This window comes from Lygodium microphyllum, chromosome 11, assembly GCF_053477565.2.
Source record: "Lygodium microphyllum isolate KBCC chromosome 11, Lygodium_microphyllum_v1.1.10, whole genome shotgun sequence".
NCBI lineage: Eukaryota > Viridiplantae > Streptophyta > Polypodiopsida > Schizaeales > Lygodiaceae > Lygodium > Lygodium microphyllum.
In genome coordinates, this window is record NC_141145.1 from 65,812,932 (window position 1) to 65,837,891 (window position 24,960).

Below are 24,960 nucleotides of genomic sequence, written 5' to 3' on the forward strand. Positions count from 1 at the left end.
GCTAACCTCCCTCGGGAGGATCTTACTCCATCTCTCTCTCTCTCTCTCTCTCTCTCTCTCTCTCTCTCTCTCTCTCTCTCATATTTCAATTTCTGATTACAGACCAGATTTCAGCAGAAATTGAAACTTGAGTATATGGAAAACGCTTCCTTGGCTTGAGCAGCGCACATGGGTTCTTTTTTTTGTTGGCCAGGTTGAGACACACTAAGTTGTTGGAACAAAAGAGCAGACATACAGGATCTTAATAGTTCAAGCAGACCTATTGGATAGTCAAAAATCCTCACAGTGCATTCCTAAAGCCGTAAGGAAAACAAAAACATTATGGCATTGAGTAGCAAACGTCTTACAAGCTTTAAACTAAATAACTATGAGTACTTACTAATATAAAAAGATGTCAACATTTTACCATTTCAATTATGTGAATCTTGTGGACCAAACCCCTAAAGCAAGCAGTTATTAAAGGTTAACAAATAGTAAACTCTTTGCACACCTCTTATTGTACCTGCTTTTGTGCTTCAATTTCAAGGCGCAAAGCTGTTATTAATCTGTCATCATTGTCACTTTTTCCTACAAGCATTGACATCTTCTCTTTTGCACATTTCAACTGCAAAAGATATAAAATAATTGAGTTATTATGAATGTCTCAAAACACTTTCTTTGTTTATTTGTTTTTAAATAACAAAATCACTTCATTCACCTTTTCATCTACATTGTAGAAGAGAAATTACCTTAGGAAGAAACATTTGGTATAAGTTCCAATTTGTACATAGATTTTCCACACTTCTAAAGCATGGCTAGGGTAAAATAATCAACCCTTTTATTTGATATATTTGTTTGAGAATTCCACCAAAAATACTGTAAGTTGCATTTTTTTGGGTACATAATGGGAGGTATTGTAGTCAGTAGTGTCTTACAGATTGGTTGGAGGTCGACATCCCCACCCATACCCTTAAGGACTCCATCCAAGCAGTTCTTAATAGCATCCTAAACATGGTTACCCAAGTGATACCCCAGGAAAGGGGTGCTTCAAGATCCAGTTTTGCTCACTCACGCAGATGTAGGCTGCACTTGACACCATCTTGCAGTCAGAACTTCAGTAGTAGCATATTTTAACAAAAGGGTCAAAGGCCAGGACTATTCTACACTCCAAGTTGGCACTATCATTGCCATCTCCTTTCCAAGCCTCGACGAGTCCAAAATTTGAATTACATTCAGCCATGTCATGCAAAGACAGACAGGTTCTTTGTCGACATGGTCTTGAAGGGCCCCCAGTATTACTTGTCATCAAGGTTATTGTCCCTACAAGATCTATTGATGCCCTTCCTCAGACATCAGGAGCCCATCCATTTATGAAGGGTTCCTAGTTCAGCTAGTTTCTTACACGAGTCTCCATGGGCAGTGCTTCACTTGCAAGATGATAGGTCATCTTGTAGCAAACTGCCCTAGAACCACCAATGACGAGCTCCTTTTGAGATGAGGGAGGTGGTGGTCCTCAGCCTCACAGGAGGAGCAAGGCCGAGCACCAGAGATGGCACATTGTGTTTTAGTATTGGTAGTACTATGGCAACTCAAGAGGCAGCAGTGCCAAGGATATAGAGAGCAGGCTCATTTTAGACAGGGACAAGGCCAGAGAGACACGGACCAACAGAGGCAGGTTGAGGTACAATGGAGAGTAATTACAGACCTTAGACAGCAGGCTGCCCAAGCAGCACCACCTTAGCCACCTGCCACTTCTGCAAAGGCCCTGCGTACTAGCAGCCCCTCAAGGGCTAGAGATGAGAGAGCCCAACATTCCAAAGGACACCCAGCCCATATGAATGGGCCCCCAAGAGACAGGTGTGCCACACACCCCATGTTTCAAAGAACCCTCAAGATGTGTGACTGCAGTTTTCTCAAGCCATCTAGTTGAGTCTCCACAGTTGATACTGTCACATATCTCTGATACTCAGCACGTGAAAGGAGCGGTTTCCTCATCAGAGAGAGAGAGCATGAGATGGAGATGGATGGATTGAATGTCTTATTAGACTCCAAGGACTTTCTCTCCTTGTCTTAGGAAAAGCTAGCAGAGAGGAGATTCGATACTGTGTACTGCAAGAGACAGCAAAGTCAGGTGTGAGCTGTAAAGCTACACCAGTCCCAAAGATTCAGACACCCCCCATGAGGATCCTCTCATGGAATGTGCAAGGCTGTGATACACAATTTTGCAGGCAGGGCTGGAAGCTAGGACCTGCATAGAGTACAATGGGAGGATTGGCAGATTTAGACTGAGGAAAGCCTAGAATATATCTATTTGTAGAAGTAAGCGCGGAGTGTCGGAAGTGACCGAGACTATGGGGAGAGAGAGAGAGAGAGAGTACGTCTCTAAAAGGCCAATGTGGCCTATGAGACCAAAGCAATACATATAATGATGGTGTGTTTCTCATCTAGAATGAGAAAAGATGAAAAACATGCCTATAAGACTGAAAAGTGAAATAGTGTCCTATAAAAAGAAAACATGTCGATGATCTAAAAGTAAAAGTAGAAAAAGGAAACTCTCCGTCAATGAGATGTCTGTCCTCTAGGGAGATGTATCTCTATAACCCTAAACTCCTGTCATCGCGTCGCAAAGCTGCCCCTGCCTCCGCCTGTACCGTCACATACGCCTCCCCCCTGCCCTGCACCCGGCCAGCCATCGCCCTCGACCTGCGCCCCTGCACCACCCTCCCCCCCCCCCCCCAAAAAAAAAAAGCCACCCGCCCGCCATGCACCTAACCCACCTACCCCTGCTCCGGCCTTCTTTCCCCCCTAGCTGCCTGCCCCCCCACCCCACGCGCTGCCCTTGCCTCCTCTGCCTTGAGGCCCTGGCCAGGCAAACACACCACCTGATTTGAAAATAGCAAACCCCCCCCGCCCCCCCCCCCCCCCCCCCCCCCAAGTTGCTCCCTCCCCCTGCAACAACTCCCCCCTCCGGTAGCACAGCAGTGTGATAGGTAGGTTCTCAACAAGGACCCGCAATGGAAACCTCTGGTCAAACACCGGCACATTCTACGAGTGCCCCCCAATCAAACACCTTGCGCATCATCCTCTCTGAGAAACACCTCTTACCCATCCGTGCCACAGAGCTGCAGTTGAAAGAAATAGCGATTTTTAGTCAGGTCGTTGAACACTCCCCATCAAAAGCCCAACTGCGGGATTGGCTCCACTCCACGCTGCGCATTGGCACAGCGCAGATCACGGAGACAGTCCTCATGGGCCAAGGGATCTTCATGGTTCGACTCACCTCTGCGGACGCAACTCGTGAGTTAGTGGAGAGCTCACCCTATGCCTCCACGAAGGGGGTCATTTACATGGTTCCCTAGTATAGCGGCTTCACAGTGGAGACATTTGCACTCCATAACAGATTTCTCAGACATCCAGTCACCTTACTTTTCCCCAGTCTGGCAGTAGAGTACCGCTAGTTAGTGGAGGACATTGGACGGCTCTTCAGCACAGTTCTTCCTGCCTCCTTCGCCGATGCAGTGATAGGTGCAAGAGTCCCAAAGGTACGAGTGGCCGTGAAAGACACAAAGAGTATACCAAAGTTCCTGGAGATTGAGACAGGAGGTCACTCCTTTAGGTAGCATGCTGCTCATTGTGACTTGGCAACCAAGGCAGTGCCTGCATTGCCACGACTTTGGGCATCAAGTAACAGATTGCACACGTTTCGGAGCCAAGGCGGCTCCACAGACAGGCCCACAGGTAGACACTGACGGCTTCAGACGGGTCCAAAGACGACAAAGAGGGAGACGGCAGGGGGGCCGCAGCCAGCTCCTCAAGACACACCCTCGATAACAGGGAGCAAGAAGGCGAGCGCCCCCCCCAGAAAGAGCACTCCGCAGTCCCCTACATCCACCACCCACACCACAAACTACCTCACCTGAGATCCCACAGCTCCCACACCCACCTCCATCGATCCCCCACTGACCTTGGCCTGCAGCCCCCCCCTTCCAGGGCCACTAGCCCTCCCCCACACCCGCAATGTATCTCTGACCACCCCAGCATCCCTCGATGCTCTTCCCCCCCACCACCTTCCCTGCCGAGTATCCCCCTTGATCCGCACCCGATACAGGTGATCCCCCCCCAGACCCACCCCCCCTCCTCCCACAGGAGGTGATGAACCACACACGCCTACATCCTCTCGCACCAGCAATCTTGCCCTCCCCACACAGCCACCAGCTCATCTGTCCCTAGTGCCCGTCACACTTTCCCAAGACAGGCACAACTCCTACCACAGGAGTTCTTCCGCAATGGCCCGTGGTCCTACCTGAGAGTTGCAGAGCGCGGAGAGTTTCCACTACCTCTAGAGGTGGGGATCTTCGTGGTTCATAAGTCGAGGAGGGGTAAGGTCCATCTACTAGCACCATCGGATGGACCAAACTACGCCCTTTTCCTTCAGTCTTCTCACTCAGGGGATTGGACGACGACACAGATAGAGGAGGGGATGAAAAGTCAAGTGGCGAACCACATCTCCCAATGGATGGGAGAAGGACTAGCACTGTTTGCATAGCAATCCCCAAGTTGCATGATGGACATTAACTGTTGGGCTGGTGTCGAGGTCCCACACTTGAGCATTATCTTTCGAGCCCCTCCACAGTGGTGGAGAGCTTCGATGGATGTGATCGAGTGGCCCCTGGCACACAAGCAGCCCGTTTCTACCAATGTATAGAGTCACGACTCTCAGCATGGCTGATAGATGCATTGGTAGTACCACCTGGAGCATCAATCACTCCTATGGTCTACCCGAGGCCCACTAGGGAGGACTGGAGTTCGCCATCAAGGCCTGCGGCAAAGCGTACTTGCATACCCCATAGTTCTTTGTCCTCATCAATAGCTTTCACACCGAACAAATGCATGTTTGGTCAATCACAGGTTTCCCATGAGCTTACACCTTGCATCCTGGAATGTGAATAGTCTCCACTACAGTGGGGTACGTGGTTCCAGGAAGTTGATTGTTCGGCAGGAGTTGTAGCCAGCCCTTGCGGGATGGATAGACATCCTACTTCTGCAGGAGCAGAAGCTCACCCCTGCCCAGGCCCATCGGGTAGGGAAGGTTCTCCCAGGCAGGCCACACACCTACTAGGAGTACACCATCGATGCCCATAGCAGGAGTGGAGGCGTATGCTGTCAGATGGGAGAGGATCGAGGTGCAGCTGAAGTGCAGTAGACAGTGTGAGAGTGAGAGACAGAGTTGAGCACGACACCCACTGCAATAGTACTGAATAGAGTGTAAAATGAAAGTACAAATGATAACCCTTATACCTTAGGGTTATAAGGGGCTGTTCACACCCGAACATAGTAAGTGCCCGTAAGTGTGCACCACAAGCACATACAAAATAGTACACATAATCTGGGGGAAAAAACCTCTCCTACCGAGAGTAAAAAGTGCCCCAGTGTCCTAGTGATCACCCGCACACTCCCATATGAGCGTAGGCGTAAGTAAGGCGTGTGAGATATCCAACAAACCCCCCTGGAGTGAAGAGTGATCAAGTGTACAAGGATCATCCGCCACCAAAGGGCGTCAAATTCAAAGCATCGCGAAATGCTTCAAATTTGTCTCGTGGAAGAGCTTTGGTGAAGATGTCTGCCACATTGCTGGTGGTAGGACAGTAGACAAGGCTGATATCACCTGCATGTAGCCTCTCTCTGACAAAGTGGTAGTGAATCTCTATGTGTTTCGTGCGAGCATGAAACACAGGGTTCCGTGCCACTGCAATGGCACTCTGACTGTCAGTATATAAAGGAGTAGGCTCCGTAACAGATACATCCAAATCAGCAAGTAAGCGTCTAAGCCATACGCACTCAACTGCAGTAGTGAAGGCTGCCTTGTACTCAGCTTCACATGACGACGTGGCAACAGTGGATTGTTTCTTGCTAAGCCAAGAAATGCATGACGAGCCAAGAAAGAAACAATTGCCACTAGTGGAGTGACGAGTATCAAAATCACCAGCCCAATCAGAGTCACTGTAAGCATGTAACTGCAGTGGTCCCCCCTTGGCATAAAGCAATCCAAGAGCTCTAGTACCCTGCAAGTAACGAAACACACGCTTCACAGCTTGCCAATGCGACATACGAGGCTGATGCATGTACCTGCTCAAAACTGAAACGGCAAACTGTATGTCTGGCCGAGTGTGGCATAGATAGATGAGACATCCCACTGCTGGAGCATAAGTATGGATATCAAACAAATCACTGTCATCATGTAATGACAGTTTGAGCCCAGGTTCCATGGGTGTACAAACTGGCTTGCAATCCTGTAAGCCAAACTTCTCAAGAAGTTGCCCGATGTACCTTGACTGACATAATCCAATGCCTCTAGCATCATGTACAAACTGGATGCCCAAGTAATAGTGCAAAATACCCAAGTCAGACATGTCAAAAGTTTGCTGTAAATTATTTTTGAATGCTGAAATCTGATCAGCACGTGTTCCAGTGAGCAAAAGGTCGTCTACATATAGACACAAAATCAGCATGGATCCCCCCTCTTTATGTACATAAAGGGTAGACTCAGATGGGCTGTTTACAAACCCCTGACTAAGCAAGAAAGCATCTATCTTTGCGTACCAAGCTCGTGGAGCTTGTTTCAAACCATATAGAGCTTTTTTCAGCTTGCATACTAAATTTTCTGAGCCTTCAACTGCAAAACCAATGGGCTGCTGTACATACACTTCTTCCTGAAGTTCCCCATGTAAGAATGCAGTCTTTATATCCAGCTGATGCACTTTCCAACCAAAATGTGCAGCCAAGGCAATCATAGACCGAATGGTCGTCATACGGGAGGTAGGAGCAAAGGTCTCCTCATAGTCAATGCCCTTTTTCTGTGCGTAGCCTTTAGCTACCAGCCGTGCCTTGTACTTATCTATGGATCCATCTGCATTCCTTTTCAATTTGTAGACCCATTTCGTACCAATGGCACGCTTGCCAACTGGCAAAGACACCAAATCCCACGTATGATTCTTATGAATAGAATCCAATTCAGCTTGCATGGCTGCCATCCAATGCACACTATGTCGTGCATCCTCAAAACATTCAGGCTCCTCATTATCATGAGTACATGCTGCCATAACCAACTCCATGGAATGTGCTGAATCATGCAGTCGAGTTTGCCTTCGAGTACGACCAGCCAAGGGTGTTTCCAAATGACTATCTCTCATAGTCTGCGTGTACCATCTAGGCACCTGTCTTGCTTCCTGACTGTGTACAAGTTCCTGCTGAATTTCAGTTTCAGCAATGTGCTGATTTACTGCATGTTCCATAGGAGCAGCTGGCTGAACATTAGGTTCATTTGCTGAAGTACCAGCTGAATCACCAAATGTGATGGGCAGCAGCCCTTCAAAGACATCACGGGCAGCCTGATATGTATCAAAACCAGCCAAGGATAATTCTGATTTTTCATCAAATACAACATCCCTGCTGACAAAAACCTTCTTGGTCACGGGATCATAGAGTCTGTAGCCTTTGCTTTCGCTGCTATATCCCATAAAGATGCATTTTACAGCCTTGTTGTCCAACTTCTTTCGAAGTACCTGTGGAATATGGGCATATGCAAGACACCCAAAAGTACGGAAGTGGCCAACAGAAGGTTTGCGGCTGTGCCAAGCCTCAAAAGGTGTGACGGTTTTCAAGGCCTTGGTAGGGCATCTGTTCAAAATGTGGCAAGCGCACATGACGGCTTCCATCCAAAAACTATGAGGCAAACTCTTTGCCTTCAGCATACATCTGGCCATCTCCATGAGTGACCGATTTTTCCTCTCTGCTACCCCATTCTGCTGTGGAGTATATGCAGTAGTGTACTGATGGATAATGCCCTTCTGCTGCAAATAAGAATTCAGCATAGAGGACATGTATTCCCCCCCTCGGTCCGAACGGAGAGTCTTAATCTTGCAACCAGACTGAGTTTCCACAAGTGCACTGAAAGCCAAAAATGCATCATACACTTCTGACTTCTTTTTCAAACAGTAGACCCAGCACAAACGTGTAAAGTCATCAATAAATGTTACAAAATAGTAACAACCACCCAATGACTGTGTCTGCATGGGCCCACAAACATCCGAATGCACAAGCTGCAATCTGGCTGTTGCTCTAAAAGCAACATCACGGGGAAAAGAGAAACGATGCATTTTCCCCAAAATGCAACCCTCGCATAAATGCTCAGGAGGTCTCTCCAAGAGAGGTAATCCTTCCAACATCTGAGTACGCTGTAATAGCATCAAGCTGCCATAGTTTACATGCCCCAAACGAGCATGCCATAACTCTGCCTCTAACATAGCAGGAGTAAGAGTGGATGTCAAATATGCAGACTGATCTACCGAAAGAGCATCCAACTCATATAACCCATGACACAGAGAACCTGTCAAGACCAATGTCATGTGTTCCTTGTCACGGACCATGCAACGGTCATCATCAAAGGTGACCTGCAAACCACAACGTGCCATAGAAGAAATGGAAAGCAGATTCTTCTTAATGCCAGGCACATACAAAGCATCCTGTAGGCGGAGAATAGAGCCATCAATGGCTGTAAACTGAATCTCCCCAATACCACGAACAGGGTATGATGCATTATTAGCACACTGAACAGACTTCCCAACGGGAGGTGCACCAAGAGAAGCAAACAAATCTCTACGAGATGTGATATGCCGTGAAGCACCACTGTCAAAGAACCAAGTGTCAGCATCTTCTGTAGAGCTAAATGCTCTATCAGCCCAAGAGACATCATAACTGCAAGTGTAAAAACAATAGTCCCTGTCTGCAACAAAGGACGCGGACTCACTAGCAGTGGAAGGAGCTGCAGAAACAGACATCCCTGACTCCTTCTTCTCTTTGGCGATGCGCTTCCTGCACTCAGTGATGTAGTGGCCAGGCTTCTTACAGTAATGGCATTTTCCTTTCTTGGCTTGTGTGCCCCCCTGTTTCTGACTTGTCTGTGAAGTGTTACTACTACCAGAACTCTGCGAAGCATTTTTCCCTTGGCTGTTTTTACCCTTCTGCCTTGACATAAAAGCCTGCTCAGAGGCTATACCATCCACACCACTGTTCCGTCTAGTTTGTTCCTCCTCTAGAAGCAAACTGACAAGCTGAATGAAAGTGATGGGCTCTTTCGAAATCCTCATAGTGAGGTTCAAGGCAGTATGAAAAGCCAAGTAAGAGGGAGGCAGTGAATTCAATGTCGTAGAAATCAGCTGCGCATCTGAGTAGTACTCATCCACATTCATGAGTTGCTCCCGCAAGTCCTGAATTTTGTTGAGATGATCCTGCATAGAATCACCCTCATTCATCTTTAGAGTCTCTAGCTCTTTCTTCAAGAAAGAGATGCGAGTCTCATTCTTTCCTGCAAACATCTGCTCCAATATCAACCAAGCTTCTTGTGAAGAAGCTGCTGAACGAATATGAGGAATGATAGAACGCTGAACTGCCAATGCAATCAGCGACATAGCCTGTGCATCCCGTGTATCCCAAGTTTTCTGAGCTGCAGTTCTTGGGGGAAGTGGCTGAGCGGGCTGAGGTGGAGGGGGCTGAGGTTGCCCTCTTGCACGTCCTCCTGGAGGAGGAGTAGCGGGAGCCACAACTCCCGGTCGTGCTTCCTCTCCACTGACATAATCCCACAAATTTTTTGCCACTAATACATTCTTCATCATGAAAGACCAAAGGGAATAATTGTTCCCATCCAATCGGTCTTCCTTGGACACATAGGTGAATACATCTCCTCCCTGATTTGCCATTATTTCCCAAAAGGCAATTGAGCAATGTCAATGCAGTACGGGCTGGAAATCTGCAAATTTCCAGAAATTGCAGCAAACACAAGTCTGCAATTAATGTGCAAAGGGTACTCTGTAAAAAAAAACTGTCACTGATGCACGCTTCCCAAGGTGCAATTAGTGCTCAGCAGCACTAAAACATCAAAAGCCCCAAAATTTTCTGCCCAAAATTTCTGTCACAAATGTCTGTTACAAAAGCCCCAAAATGTGCATTCAATGTGTCACAGACAGACACAGCACGTTTCCCAATGCTGAAAACTGAACCTGCTGTTCAGCACGTTTCCCAATGCTGAAAACTGAACCTGTTGCACGAACTCCTGTGTAAAAGAAAAGTGCAGAATGTTACCTCTGCGTGTTGACGACGGGCACGATTCCCGAGATAATGACTGCTGGGTACAGTCGGACTGACGCACAGGTACAGGCGTGCAGGTCCAGTGACACGCGCAGGCAGGACTGGGTGCGCGCTGGGCAGAGGAGGCGGTACCCAGGACTGGGTGGTGGAAACAGGTGGCGCGCTGGCAGCTGGAGCTGACGGCACAGTCTAGCTCAGCGCAGGGAGGCTGCGCAGGCAGACTGACAGGCGAAGGGGCACGCTGGGCAGACACAGGGCAGAGGACACGCTGGGCAGAGGTGGCAGCACGCAGGTACAGGTGGCGCGCTGGGCAGGGCGCGCTGTGCAGGACAGATAGCACGCTGTGCAGGACACGCACAGGTACAGGCGGCTGGGGCAGAACTGGCGGGGGCTGGCTGAACTGGAGTGGGCTGCAGACTGCAGACTGAAGACTGCTCTGAGCTGAGCTCTGATACCAAATGTCAGATGGGAGAGGATCGAGGTGCAGCTGAAGTGCAGTAGACAGTGTGAGAGTGAGAGACAGAGTTGAGCACGACACCCACTGCAATAGTACTGAATAGAGTGTAAAATGAAAGTACAAATGATAACCCTTATACCTTAGGGTTATAAGGGGCTGTTCACACCCGAACATAGTAAGTGCCCGTAAGTGTGCACCACAAGCACATACAAAATAGTACACATAATCTGGGGGAAAAAACCTCTCCTACCGAGAGTAAAAAGTGCCCCAGTGTCCTAGTGATCACCCGCACACTCCCATGTGAGCGTAGGCGTAAGTAAGGCGTGTGAGATATCCAACATATGCACCTCTATTGGCTTGAGCCTTACTGCCTACATACGGGATCATGGGGCAATTGTGGCAGAGAGGGTTCTATGGGTCAGGTTGGATATTGGAAACTCGTGCCTCAAAGTCCTCAATGTCTATGCCCCCGCTCAGGTCAGGGCACGCAGCAGGTTTTGGGTGGATATTGCAGCAGGACTCCCAGAGGTGGACTCCTAGATTGTTGGAGGAGACTGCAACAACCTAGAGGCCTTAGAGGACCAATAAGCTAGAGGCAGAAACTACCATGGCATGGCTGGGGAGGAGCAAGAGGCATGGGAGGTCTTCATACTGGCAATAGGAGCTCACGATGCTTAGAGAGATCCAGCTTTCCACAGGAGGGAAAGGTCATTGGACTTCTCGTGGGGATACACGCGGCTAGGCGGAGTCTTGCTGGAGAAGTTGGACAGGTTCTATGTGAGAGAGTGGGGATGCTCTTGTGGAGGCCAAATAGGGCAATTGACTGGCACCACTTTGTCCGATCACTGCCCGGTCCTCCTAACACTTGATCCCCCAACATCTTCCCCAGGTACACGATCCTATCAGATCCCTGACTCAATCTACAAGAGAGAGGAGGTGAAGAGATAGATTGAGTAGATTTGGAGTCGGAAGTGTGTTAAGAAGACTGCTAGGGTTTGCACTGAGGACACATAGAGTGTACGACCACGACACAAACACAAAGACGCAGACACAGACACAGAGGGCAAAACTCAAAACTCAAACACAAACAGAAGAAGGGAGAGAGGAAACACAACTTTGAAGTGAATGAATGTTGTAAATGAATGTAAGAGTGTACAGTGTGCTCAAGGGCAGAGCAATGTCAGAGTGTGACGTCCACGGAAGACGGATCCCAAGTCTGTGACCACTAGTTGGAGTGTAGGAGTGCTGAATAGTGAATGGCATCAGGTTGATCACCAAAACGCAGCAGTCTGGAGACTGGAAACTGGTAAACGCAGTAGTGTACCACCGATCGGGGGCTGGCAACTGTGCACAATCTGCTATAAACAGCAGGCTGAAACAAAGTCTGAGAGTGCCAGGGCCTGCAATACTGAAAACGCAGGCTGGCTGACCCTAGAGATGATGGACAGCAGGCTGAATGGCAGTCTCGGACAGTTTGGAGCAGTTGCTAGCAGCTAAGAGGTGTCGCCTACAGCAATGGAAAGGCTAAAGATAATGTGGTTGCAGTCGATGATGGCTGGACAGCAGATGGAGGCAGGCTGTAGGCTGGAAACTGGGCGCCGACAGCAGCAGAGGGTGTGTGGGCTGGTGTAACTTGCAAACAAGGATGATAGCTGAATGGGGGCAGCCTGTCTATTTATAGATGTGAAACGGCGCCCCAAAAATTAGGGTTTCCACTAAACTTTCTCGAACCGCTCCCCGTTTTAGGGTTTTTCACTGAACTCTCTCGAGCCACTCCCTGTTTTAGGGTTTTACTCTAAAAGAGCATTTTTAGTGTATTTTGGTGCTGTTTAAGAGGCTAATCAACAAGTAATGCATATTTTAGCTCAACACCCCCTCTCAGGCCCAAAACTGAGCCCAAAGGTTAGGCCAGCCATGGTGATGTTTATGTACCCCAAGGCGTCCCACCCCAAAGCAGCCAAGACATTGGACAAAGGGTGGACGTCAACTGCCCAGTGGCCTACCAAGACTACAGAGGCAATGATTATCTTACCAAGGGAATCCAAGTAGTCACCCTAGAGAGGACAGGGTATCGGACAAAGGGTGCAAGTCAGCTGCCTAGTAGCCTACCAAGCCCTACAAAGGTAGATGGAACTACATGGAACTTTTGTGTGTGTGTGTTTTTTTTTTTTTGAATAAGTGTGGTAAATTTTATGGGATGCGGCCGATTGAGGAATAGTGACCCAGAAGACGGGAGTAGGGAGGGTATATCCAACACATCACAAAACAGTACAAGCTAACCCATCCACTCAGGGTGTCAATGACGAGGAAAAGTAGGTGATGAGGTATCCATGTGATGAAGGAGGATGGTGGTGTGGTAACAACAGCTGCCGGTGGAAACAGCTTAGGATCCGCTCAAGTGGTGCTTTGCATAATAAGATGCAAAGTATGCTACATGCTGAAGAATGCTCATGCAGCAGGTGCCACTTGGACAGTGTCCCTCATGGAAAAATTGTTCACTTGCCCAAGCGCCCTAGTACAAAGATGATGAAATCATGCAATGCAAAGGGTAAGGTACAACAAGGGGGAGAAACCGATGTTGAAGACAAAGTGCTGAAGCCTGTAGAATACCAAGAAGGGTGGAAACCCCCTCTCAACCTGGATATAGATGCCGAAGAAGAAAGAGAAGCCTGATGTCGGTCTTCGTGTGGTATTGAGAACCATAAGGAATGAAGAGGAAGAGGAAGCATCCCAGCTGGAAGAGCTAGGTAGAAGTCACCGCCATGATAGCATCAAGAGAGATGCTACACAATCCGCCTTGAGAGGGGAAGCCTCCATGCTGGTAGAACAGCAAAACTCCAAGGATGATGAAACCATGAAGGAACGGCGCGCATCCCAAGTCTCCAACCCAAGTAGGACTAGGCAAACCTACATGTTAGCCCTACACTAAAAACAAAACCTGCAAAGGAGATCAAAGTCTGCAATCATAGAGGTCAGTAGTGAGATGCTCCAAAAACTAAACTAAACTAAAATGAAAAGCTAACTAAAGGAACGAGTGCAAAGATGCAAATGTGTATGTGTGTGAGTAAATGCAACAGAAGACTTAAAATGTAGAGACAAAAATCCTATGGGCCCGACTCTAAGAGTGCGAAAAATGAATGCTAGACTGACCTAGGGTATCTGAAAGGACCTAGAGACATGCTAGTCTAAGAAGGTGGCTACCATCGCGTACGTCCAGTAGCAGGCCTCTGCCAAGGGAACTCCTGACAAGGTGGAGAGGAAGATGAGATAGATGCATGAAGTGCAACGGGATCGGAACCTGCAGACCAATCAACCAGTCCCTCAAGGGGGTAGTGAAAGAGATGGGCTGCTGAGGCTGTACTCGAGCCACATGTCTAGCACGGGTGCTGAAGGAGCAGATGAAGCAGGAGCGGAAGGCGTAGCCCCACTGGACTGTGGAGTCGTAGCGGTCTGCTGAGGCTTTTTAGATAGAAGACCTTGGGCCTTGGAGCGACACTTCTCGTCTACATGGCCTGCTCTCTGGCAGTGTGTGCAAAACCGGTTTTTCTTAGGGAGTTGTTGCTAGAGAGGTCTTGATTCTTTGGTTCCATTGGAGAAAGAGGAGTCACTCTTTGATTGGCTTGCCTTCGCATCTTGCGAGTTCTTGCCACTGGTGGTTTTCCCTCCCGAAGAAGAGGCAACCAACCCCCTCTGCTCTAAAAAAGACTATGATGAGGATTTCTTGTGGACTTGATCATGCAGCCTTGCGTAACGCAAGAACTGGCACTCAAACTCGTAGAAGGTTGGCAATCGAGGTTGGGATATGATGTGTTGAATGAAATCAAAGTATTTTGCGGGCAACTTATTCAAGAAGAATGTAACCTGATCATCATCTAGCTTTGGAGAGCCAGTAGTGGCAAACTCGGCAAGTAACCGCCTATAGTCAACCAGCTTGACTTTCAGATCATCCCCTTCCTTAAGAGAGAACTCTTGAAGCTCAAAGTCGAGATTGATGCACCAAGTACGATCACGAGCCACATACCGATCGAGAAGGTGACTCCAACGCTCTGACGCGAGCGGGAAGTGCTGCAACTGAGACTGAAACTCAAGAAGCAATCCTTGCATCAGCTCAACATTGGCTGTAGCATTGCGGACTCTTCATTGATGGATATAGTCAGGGTGAGCTAGTCAAGGGTCCGGCATAGGCTCTAGACCAATGACAAGGTCCCAAAGACCTTGAGACTCAAGTACTTGTTGCATGAAATTCGACCAAGTAGTAAAATTTGACCCGTTAAAATGTGTCTTATCCGTGAAGGCATTCTTGATCGTTGCAACAGGAGTGGTAGTGCTCGGAGATGAATAGTGTAAAAAAGTGTAGTGGGGTTAGGATGGGGGAGTGGAGTACACTTGGGAATGGGCCCCAGAGAGTTCCCACCAAGCATGCAGGTAGTGTGCACCGTGGATCCATAGGTAGGGATGGGCTGACTAGGCATGGATATGGTAGCCACATGAGGAACCCAAGGAGGTGGGATGGAAACACTAGGAGCAGAAGATGGGAATCCCTACGTAGGTGTAACCCAAGGAGAGTGTGAAGACGCACCATAAGCTGAGGATGGAAACCCTTACATATGAGTGGTCATGGGAGATGTGAAGCTGGGGATAGTGAGGGAGATGCCCATCACAGTCGACCCAGGAGTTATGGGTGCACTCATTTGCTGGAAGGTGAGAGGCACTGTGTTAAAGGGTGGCATTCCCCCTAACGAAGTACTATGGTGCAAAGAGGTAGAGAATGGGGTGGAGAAGGAAAAGGTTCTAGGAGCGGAGATGGAAGATCCAACCCCTAGGGTGTGTGAAGCAGATGTGGAGTGTAATCCAAGATTTTGAAAAGATGATGAGAGATGATCAAGGTGTGATATAGAAGAGGGTGGGATGGGAGGGAAGTGAGAAGTGTGTGTGATATGCTCAAATGAAACAGAACCTGTAGATGTACCTGAATTCCGTTTGCTTCGTGAGCCCCCTCTATTGAAGTTCACATACGCAAAGCCATCCGGATCCTGTACCTCAAAAGAAGAAACAGGCGAGGGTTTTGATTCATGCAACACAAAAGAATTGTACATACCTGACATTGGACCTGGCTAAGATAATGAAGATGGATCGCCAGACGTTCCGAATGCCGTATGTCCTCCATGATCGGAGAGGTGGCCAGCCTCACCAACTGGTCCGAATGTGGTAGCAAAATTGGTAGGAGGGGTGTAAACATCACCGTACTTGTTGCGATAGTACTCCTCAAAGTCCTCCTCTGGTCATGTTAGTGAAATCTAGTGAAGGTGGAGTGTCGTCCTCCTCACTGAGTCCATAATGCCGTCTCAGGGCCTCCAATGATGGAGAAGCCTGATAAGACATTATAGGAACTGGAGAAGGTGTCTGGGACATTGTGATTCGGTTACGAGTCGTCTTGTGTACCTTGCACAAAGACTAGCTCTCAACAATATCCACAAGATACTCTTTACAAGAGCACCGGCTCTGATACCATGTTAAGAAGATTGCTAGGGTTTGGATTGAGGACACACAGAGTATACGACCACGATAGAAACACAAAGACACAGACACAAACACAAAGGGCAAAACTCAAACCCTAAACCCAAAACTCAAAACTCAAACCCTAAACGCAAAACTCAAAACTCAAACACAAAAACTCAAACACAAACAGAAGAAGGGAGAGAGAGAACACAACTTTGAAGTTAATGAATGCTGTAAATGAATGTAAGAGTGTATAGTGTGCTCAAGAGTAGAGCAATGTTGGAGTGTGACATCCACCAAAGACGGATCCCAAGTCTGTGACCACCAGTCGGAGTGTAGGAGTGCTGAATAGTGAATGGCAGCAGGCTGGTCACCAAAACGCAGTAGTCTGGAGGCTGGAAACTGGTAAACGCAGCAGTGTACCACCAATTGGGGGCTGGAAACTGTGCACAATTTGCTGTAAACAGCAGGCTGAAACAGAGTTAGAGAGTGTCAGGGCCTGCAATGCTGAAAACGCAGGTTGGCTGACCCTGGAGATGATGGATAGCAGTCTGAACAGCAGCAGTCTGGGACAGTTTGGAGTAGGTCGCCAGCAGCTGAGAGCTGTCGCCTACAGCAATGGACAGGCTGAAGATGATGTGGCTCCAGTCAATGATGGCTGGACAACAAATGGAGGCAGGCTGCAGGCTGGAAACTAGACGAGAGTGTGTGGGCTGGTGTAACCTGCAAACAAGGATGATAGCTGAATGGGGGCAGCCTGTCTATTTATAGATGTGGAAGGGCGCCCCAAAAATTAGGGTGTCCACCAAACTTTCTTGAACCACTCCCCGTTTTAGGGTTTCCACTGAACTCTCTCGAACCACTCCCCGTTTTAGGGTTTTACTATAAAAGAGCATTTTTAGTGTGTTTTGGGGCTATTTAAGAGGCTAATCAGCAAGTAATGCATATTTTAGCTCAACAAAGTGGAGCAGAAGGGACCGGATCGTAGAGGGGGTTGCAGAGGTCCTAGCCGAGTTGAGCAATATCTGCCACGAGGCAGCCCTTCACACGAGGCAACAGTGCTAAGAGGAGAAGAGAGCACTGCGATGGGACCTAGCAGCCACATAGAGATTATTATAGGAGACACTAGGGGATCCCATCCTCCCCTTACAGGAGGTGCACGCACGGGCAACCATCGCCGGCCTAGAGGACAAGCACTCGAAATTCTCATTCCGCACCTCAGTAGCCTTCTGGGCACGGAAGGGGGACACAATGTGCAGGGAGTTCTTTCAAGCACACCAACCCCACACCTCACAAGAGAAGATACACAGCCTTTGGGATCAGTATGGGAGGATTCGCTCTAACCCAAACGAGGTGATGGAGATTGCCACCTACTACAAACGCCTTTTCCAGCAAGAGACAGCGTCAGCAAGAGACAGCGTCAGCCAGAGGACAGTGTTGCAAACAACAGGTCTGGGATCACATCCTGTCCCTCGTCAAAGAGGAGATGGGACGCTCCCTCCTAGCCCCCTTCACAGAGAATGAATTAGAGGAGACTTTTCACACACAGAGCAAGCAAAAATGCCCAGGAGAGGATGGCCTCTCTAAGGCCTTCTTCACCATCTTTTGGGAGGTAGTAAAGGACCCCTTACTACTGGCTTTCCAAGAGATTTTCAGTTCAAGTTGGATGCTAGGGAGTTTATCGACACGTCTTATCAGTCTCTTCCCCAAAGGGGGAGACCGGTTGGAGCTATCCCGATGGAGACCAATCAACTTGTTGCCAGTTGCCTATAAGGCACTAGCAAAGATGATTGATAGGCCACTCTGCCCCGTGCTTCCAGACATCATTCATGACACACAAATAGGCTTTGTCCAGGATAGGAGCATCCTAGACAATGTCTTCACCTTCTTTGAGGCGACAGAGTGGTCCCAACACAATGGTTAGGGATTGACTGTACTACTCTTGGATTTTGAGAAAGCCTATGACAGGGTGGACTAGGACTTCTTGGAGGGCACCGTGGAGAGGTTGTGCTTCTCCCAGGCATGGATCCATGGGGTCTCTGCACTCTACAGATGGGCTATCATCAGGGTTCTCATAGGTGGCAGGAGAGGGGAGGAGTTTCGGTATGGCAAGGCCGCCCACTGGCCCCATATTTGTTCCTACTCTTTGCAGAGGCGATGTCTCACTTCCTCAAACCACGTGTGAGTGGGTTACGCGGCCTCTGACTTCCAGTGAGAGAGGAGACGGAGCTGTTACACTCAGAGTATGCAGATGATATAGCAACTACATAGAGGACGATGAGTTGATGCTCGAGAGAGTGAGACTAGCTCTCGAGGTGTTCTATATTGCGGCAGGAGCAAAAATCAACTGGTGGAAGTCGGTTGGTTTCCTTACAGACTTGGACTCTAATACAAATTGGGGCGTCCACTTGGGATTTAGATGGGTGTGCAGAGGGCAGACTGTCCGCTACCTAGGGTTCCAGGTGGGACTCGACATCACCCCCGCCCAGCAATTTCTCCCAATCCTCGACTCTATTTAGAGGAAGCTAACCTATTGGAGTATTGCTTGCCTCTCCCTAGCGGGCCGAGCCCTGGTGGTCAACCAGGTCCTCCTAGCGACGGCTTGGTACATCGCCTCATATTGATGCTTCTCCTCGTCTTGTGTTGCTTAGCTTCGCCGCTTAGTACGGAATTTCCTTTGGGCCGGGTCGGACGGTTCTAGGGACTCTCGGGCCAAGGTGGCGTAGACGACCATCATCCAACATTAGTCAAAGGGAGGGCTTGGGATCATTGACCCAGAGTATCAAAGTATGGCCCTTTTGGGCAAGCTTGTAGTCGGCGGTCTCACACCAGGAGGGTAGACCTAGAAGGTCCTGCTACAAGAGGGTCTCCAAGAGTGTAGACCACTTGGCGGGTATTGGAGACCGTCCTTGAGATGGATCTTCACAATGGCCCAGATCACGCCCCCCAGATCCCCCTTCCTACATAGCTTACTTCGTGTGTCGCAGGGTCTTCGTAAGGTCCTAATTCAGCAACGTGTACTAATGCTTTGGATTGGGCGGTGCAAAATGAGCTGTGAACAAAGGTAAATTCAATAGGATTAAGCTACTTAATGATTCTCAAATGGTGCTGAATTTATTTATTGATAACACTAACATATTGTGAAAAATGATGGGACATCAATTAGAAGCGTTTGGAACTACTTGAATACCTTATGTATGGCCTTTGGCTCTAGGATAAATCTTAACAAAACATGTATGAGGAGTCTAATCAAGCTTCCACCCCCTTTCTTGGTTGATCGATCAAGGCTACAAAATTACCACCACCACCACAACAACAATCAACAACCCAAACCACCGCCAACAACAACAACCACACCCAAAAAAAAAAAAGGTGCTTGTTTTTTGGTACGAATTCGTACGGTACGGTACAGTACGAACTGTATAGCACGAACCAGTTCGTACTACGTATGAGTGCAACTATGAGCATGAATGCCCAGTATGAGTTAAAGCCAAATGCTGTCCGGTGGTCTACTAGCCTTTGCTTAAGGATGCTACGGGAATGATTGGCACAATATTGGTTCCCCCTAGCTTGCATGCTGCCAACCACAACCACATGCGCATGATGTGGGATATTGCGCACAAATGCCCAACTAGGTGCACTTGAATCATCCCAGAATGTCTTCATTGCATTATCATTTAAAGTGGGGAACCTTTGCATGGCATTGTTTTTCTTGTGGATAGTTCGGGCATTTCATGGCCGAATGTCCAAAAAGACCATTGATGTGGATTGGGTTGGGGTTGGGGTTTTGGGTTTTGTGGGGGAGGGAGGGGGATGTTTGTTTAGCTTCACCAGTCCATGATGCTACTATAGTCTATGGATGATAGCCCTCAAGAAAACGAGGGCCCAATGTCCCCTATTCTAGATAAAGGGAAACAACCTATGTAGCCTTTGGATTCCCCTGACCAAGATTGCGTTGATATCCATGCTCAAAGAGGCAAAAAGTTTGATGTGCACCTACTAGCAGAAACTATGCCTAGTACTTCACTTGACTCCTTACGTACTTACGTGCATTGGAAAGATAAGGCATCGTGTATATCTATTGCTAATGTTGCAATCCCAATGGGCCCTCGAAAATCTTCTACTTTGAAGGCCTCTATTGACCATTCACGAAACCCTCGTCAAGGCTTGCTTTTGATCCCCGTGGTAAAGTGATCAGCGCTTGGGATCATTGATATCCATGGGCCACTCCAAAACAATGAAATGATCCCTCCACTTCCCAAGTGGAGCGTAGGGACATAAACTCACTTGCGTTATTGGCTAACTTTCTAGATAAGGGCTCTTCATATTTTGGCTATGAAATAGCAATCAAGGCAAAATTAGCCTCGACACTACTACCCTTTCACCATGATATATGACACTCGCCCACTTGGAATGTGTGTAGCATTTGTTCATAGCGCAAGCAACATGATATGTGGCACATTTGGCATGATAATCAAAGGGATGTGTTATGTGCTAAAGAGCATAAAAATCAAAGTGACGCCGGTAAAATCATGGATTGCCATGGCTTCCATTTGTTCTATGTAGGGGCCTCAACTCGACACTATTTAGGTGTTCTTATGGTCATGCATAGCTCAACTCCACCCATCGGATTGGGGTTTCACTTTTCAATCAGTAGAGTACTCTCCCACATGGTCCCACTTGGATAGCATGTAGCTATGCACGATGATGCTTTCTTGCCAGAGATTCTAAACATCATGTGAAGAGGGTTGCCATGCATGAGGTATTCACATCATGCTTCTCTTTGCAAGTAGCATCGGCACCCTGCTGAAGCAATGCTGACATTGGTCCTCTCCTTGCTATTTGATTTTCCAAAGGATCTATTCCTACTATCACTGGCAACAAGGTTGAGAAATCTCCTTCGACAATTCCAATTGAGATCCTATCATCAAGTCCAGTTGCAAAGCTTGACTGAGAACTTACAAGATGCTTCATGTTGGCCGCATAAAGTTTTAAAGGCTTGCATGCCTCTCCAGCTCAAGAGAATATGGTGCATTTCTAGCATGCACACAAATCGATGGTTACAAACCCGCAATCCATTGTGTGTATGTCTAGAGAATACTTCCTTGACCTTCTCCGCACTTCATCTCCTCCTACTCAGCAAACTATCCAGCCCGTTCAGCTTTTTATGTCCAGGTCAGGGATCAGGTTTCACTAGATATGCATGACGATTTGGATAGGGATGTCTTTAGAGAGATAGGCCATAGATGTTTTGTTGCATCTGCCCAAGGACAGAAGTCCTAGATGGGATGGCTTGACTAATGAGTTTCTTGAAGCCTATGCTACCAGTCTTGCCAAAGCTTTGACACCGATGTGCTAACAGACCTAGGAGACTAGAACTGTCTGGCTCATGGAAGGTGAGAGTCATTAAGCTGATTTCAAAAGTGTCATCGTCCTCGATGCTGAAACATTGGTGGTCAATTTCTTTGATGGGATCTATGTATAAAAGTTTCTCTAAAGTCAGGGCTAATCATCTCCACAAGCACCTCCCTACCCTTGTGAAACCTAATCAGTATGGATTTATCAAGGGCTGGAATATCTTGCATAATGTATTGAATGTTCAATTAGCCATTCAGTATGCTAAGCATTCCAAGCAAGACGTTGTGCTAGTTCAATTGAATCTCAAAAAGGCTTTTGATTATTTGAATTGATCTTTTGTGATAGAGCTCATGCATATTATGGGTTTTGGTCCGCATAAATACACACATTCAGCACAAATGCCTGTTTACAGGTCATCCTGAATGGTGGGGTCATTGAGCCATTCACTCTTGCACGCTCAGTCAAACAAGGTTACCCTTTGAGTCCCTTGTACTTTGCCCTAGTGATCCATCCGGTCTTTTCCATGCTTTTTAATTTGGTGGCCACAGGACATCTGGCCGGTCTCTCTTCCCTTTGGCAAACATTTTGTGGACCAATCATTAACAAATGACATGTTCATGATCCTTAAAGCAGAACAAGAGAATCTCCACAAGGCATTGGATGTATAGAAACTTTTTGCACAAACCTCTAGCCTTTGAATTAATGTAGCCAAATCCTCCCTCATCAACTGTAGTGAACCAAATCTACAGTCTTTGCAATGGCAAGGGATGGTAATCCCCCATAGGAATGTTACCCCGCATCTGCATTACCTTAGTGCCCTTTGCATGGAAAATCTAGTCCCTATTATCTGCTATTTGCCAAGATGTGGTTGGCACATCTTTGTGCCCCTTCAATTGGGTCTTTGCTTGAATATTTTTGTTTTTGATTCTCTGTCTAAGGTGCAAACTCACCTTGCCAAGTTGAAAGGTCTCCTACATTGGTAGTTGGACCTTATTCACCACACTAATCTCCTTTCTAGGGAGGACTTGATCCCTTCGCATACAGTAATTGCTTCGCTTCTTTGCCGTGACTTTTTGTACTCCTTTATTTTTTTGGGCATCTATAAAAGAGAGTGTATGCACGATGACCTAGAGCCATAGAGCCATCTTGCAATTTGTAATCTTGTAATCTTGTACTTTTTTCATAGTTAATACAATTACCTATTATGAAAGAGAGAGAGAGAGAGAGAGAGAGAGAGAGAGAGAGAGAGAGAGAGATGTTCCTTTTTTTCGTAATTAATACAATTACCTTTTACGAAAAAACAAAAGAGAGAGAGATGTTGAGAGAGAGAGAGAGAGAGAGAAGAGAGAGATTAACGAAGCGATGGACGGAGAAGCAGCGATGCTGTCGCTTATGCGCCTTTCCCTACCGCCACCCGTTTGACCTGCGGGTCACTGCCCCTGCCTTCACCTAGACCTACGCGCCCTGTCGGACGGCCTCGTCGACGCCTACACGAGTGAACACTTGAACGCCTATGGTATCCTGCTCTGCGTCAGTGCGCAGAGCTGAGGCAGCCGCGTCGAGCAAGAGAGAGAGAGAGAGAGAGAGAGAGAGAGAGAGAGAGAGAGAGATCCCTGATTCCTGTGTCGCTGCTATCTGACGTGCCTCTCCTGACCCGAAGACGTGCACCTCTGCCTCGCGCGCTGCCTGCGTTCTCCCCTTAGACCAGCGTGGGGTCCGTTCTACCCTGCTGCTCGACTCTTGCCCTTGCCTATCTGCGAACAGCTGGTCGACCTGCAGTGCGCACCGCAGAGAGAGAGAGAGAGAGAGAGAGAGAGAGAGAGAGAGAGAGAGAGGGGGAGAGAGAGGGAGAGAGAGGGAGAGAGATCGTTGGAGCTGAGCGACACGACGGGGAGAGAGCTCTGCGAAGGATCGATGGTGAGCATACTGGTGGGGATGAGACGGGATCCCGTCTAGGATTTCTGTCAGTCGCCCCTGCGGATTCCGTCTATGGTTGCGCAGATCGCCGTCTTGGAACACCACGTTCAAGCCCGCCATCATCTGCGACTACCTTCCTTTGTGCGCTTGCCTTCCTTCGTCTGCGACTGCTTTTCCTCATTGCCCTGCGCACCGCCCTACCCTGTGCCTCCCTGCATGCAGCTGGACCCTGCGACCTGACCCTGCGACCTAACCCTGCGACTTGACCCTGCGAATCTGCTCCATTTTCCTGCCCAACGATTGTGACCGTCTGTATAGCAGGCGGCTGCAGTGCTGACTTCACCATCAGACAGTGCGAGAGCAAGAGAGTGAGAGACAGAGAGAGAGGACAATAGTATGGCTGGCTTGGATATGGCGTTTATAGACCAAACGGCGGCAACCCTTGGTCCGGATTTTGATACAGAGGAGCCAGAGGATATGGTTCCTTGCACGGAGGAGATGCCGTCTGCTTTTGACCTGCCGCCTGCGGGCAAACGCTCCAAGCATACTTCCGACGAGACAATGGGTCCGCAAGAACGTTCCTATGCGCACGTTGCCTCTGATTCTGTAGATTCACAGGAGATTGACTGGGAGCATTTGCTGGAATTTGCCAATACTCTGCTTGGCGATTATGTCCAGCATAATCATGAAGCTTTTTCTGACTCGGGAACTGATGAAGTGCTGGAAGCCACGGTGGACCCGAAAACTGTCTTGCGATCTTTTTCGGTGTTTTATGACCGTGCGGTTATACTCTTCTTCACTGGCAAGATCCCAGTGCTTTCCCATATTCGCCAGTGGCTGCATCATTTATTACAAGGGGAGTGTGTTGAGGAGATCTTTCTTGGACCCCGCGGCTTTTATGAGGTGCTGCTGAAATCAGAGAAGCATCGGGCTGAGCTCCTGTCCAAATTGCCATTGTTCTTTGATCGCCGCTTGGTCCATGTTGTGCCATGGTGCCCTATGGCAGACTTTCAGCGCCTGCTTCAACGTGAATGCCCGGTGTGGGTTGAAGTGGAAAATTGTCCGGCGGTCTATTGGCCATTGTTAAAGGATGCGATGGCAGTTGTGGGAACAGTGCTGGTTCCCCCAAGCCTAAGGGCCATGAATCGAAACCTTTTATGCATGTTATGGGACACGGCCATAAAAAGGCCTGCGTGGCTTTGCCTCAATTTCTCTGGCATGCATCTTTTGCACTTTCGCTTGAAATGGGGCAACTTTGTAGGACACTGCTTTTTGTGTGGAAAATTGGGGCATTTTATGACCGAATGCCCAGAGAGGCAACCGTCTTCAGATGATGTGCATGTTGTGCTACCTATGGATGACATGGTGCTTGATGCTCCAGCACAGGAGGCCCCCCAGCCACCTAATGTTTTGGATAAAGGTAAACAACAGGTCTTGGGTTTGGATTCCCGTAGCAATGACTGGCTAGAGGCACGTCCCAAAAAAGGTAAAAAGTTGGATGTAGGCCTGGTGGATTTGGGCCTAATGTTTCACAGGATTCCGTGTGCATGTATATGCACAGGAAATAAATGTTCTCTTCATAGTATGCTGCACATACTATGGTTCCT

General features: G+C 48.2%; 2 protein-coding genes across 2 annotated transcripts in view; both read right to left on the minus strand.

Moving 5' to 3' along the window:
• The window catches only part of LOC148028899 (uncharacterized), a 138,987-nt gene that overhangs the window by 17,307 nt on the left and 96,720 nt on the right, over positions 1 to 24,960 (minus strand). The window contains exon 10 of the mRNA XM_087688631.1: positions 503 to 604. Within this exon, the coding sequence (XP_087544757.1) occupies positions 503 to 604 (102 nt within the window). The remainder of the gene's footprint in view (positions 1 to 502; positions 605 to 24,960) is intronic.
• Positions 9,420 to 23,699, minus strand: LOC148028900 (uncharacterized). The gene is made up of 3 exons (XM_087688745.1): positions 23,487 to 23,699; positions 10,073 to 10,663; positions 9,420 to 10,034 (listed from the first exon to the last, which is right to left on the minus strand). Exons 1-3 carry the CDS (start codon positions 23,697 to 23,699, stop codon positions 9,984 to 9,986), a joined length of 855 nt encoding a protein of 284 aa, XP_087544871.1. The 3' UTR covers positions 9,420 to 9,983.

Bases quoted from the DNA above. Each gene is read 5' to 3' on its own strand.
- LOC148028900 (XM_087688745.1), bottom strand. From the start codon at position 23,699: ATGGTGAAGTCAGCACTGCAGCCGCCTGCTATACAGACGGTCACAATC. The intron at 10,664-23,486 runs GTAGTCGCAGAT...GTACTATTGCAG, and splicing joins AGGCAAGCGCACAAAGGAAG to TGGGTGTCGTGCTCAACTCT. The intron at 10,035-10,072 runs GTTCAGTTTTCA...GCTGAACAGCAG, and splicing joins CACAGGAGTTCGTGCAACAG to GTTCAGTTTTCAGCATTGGG.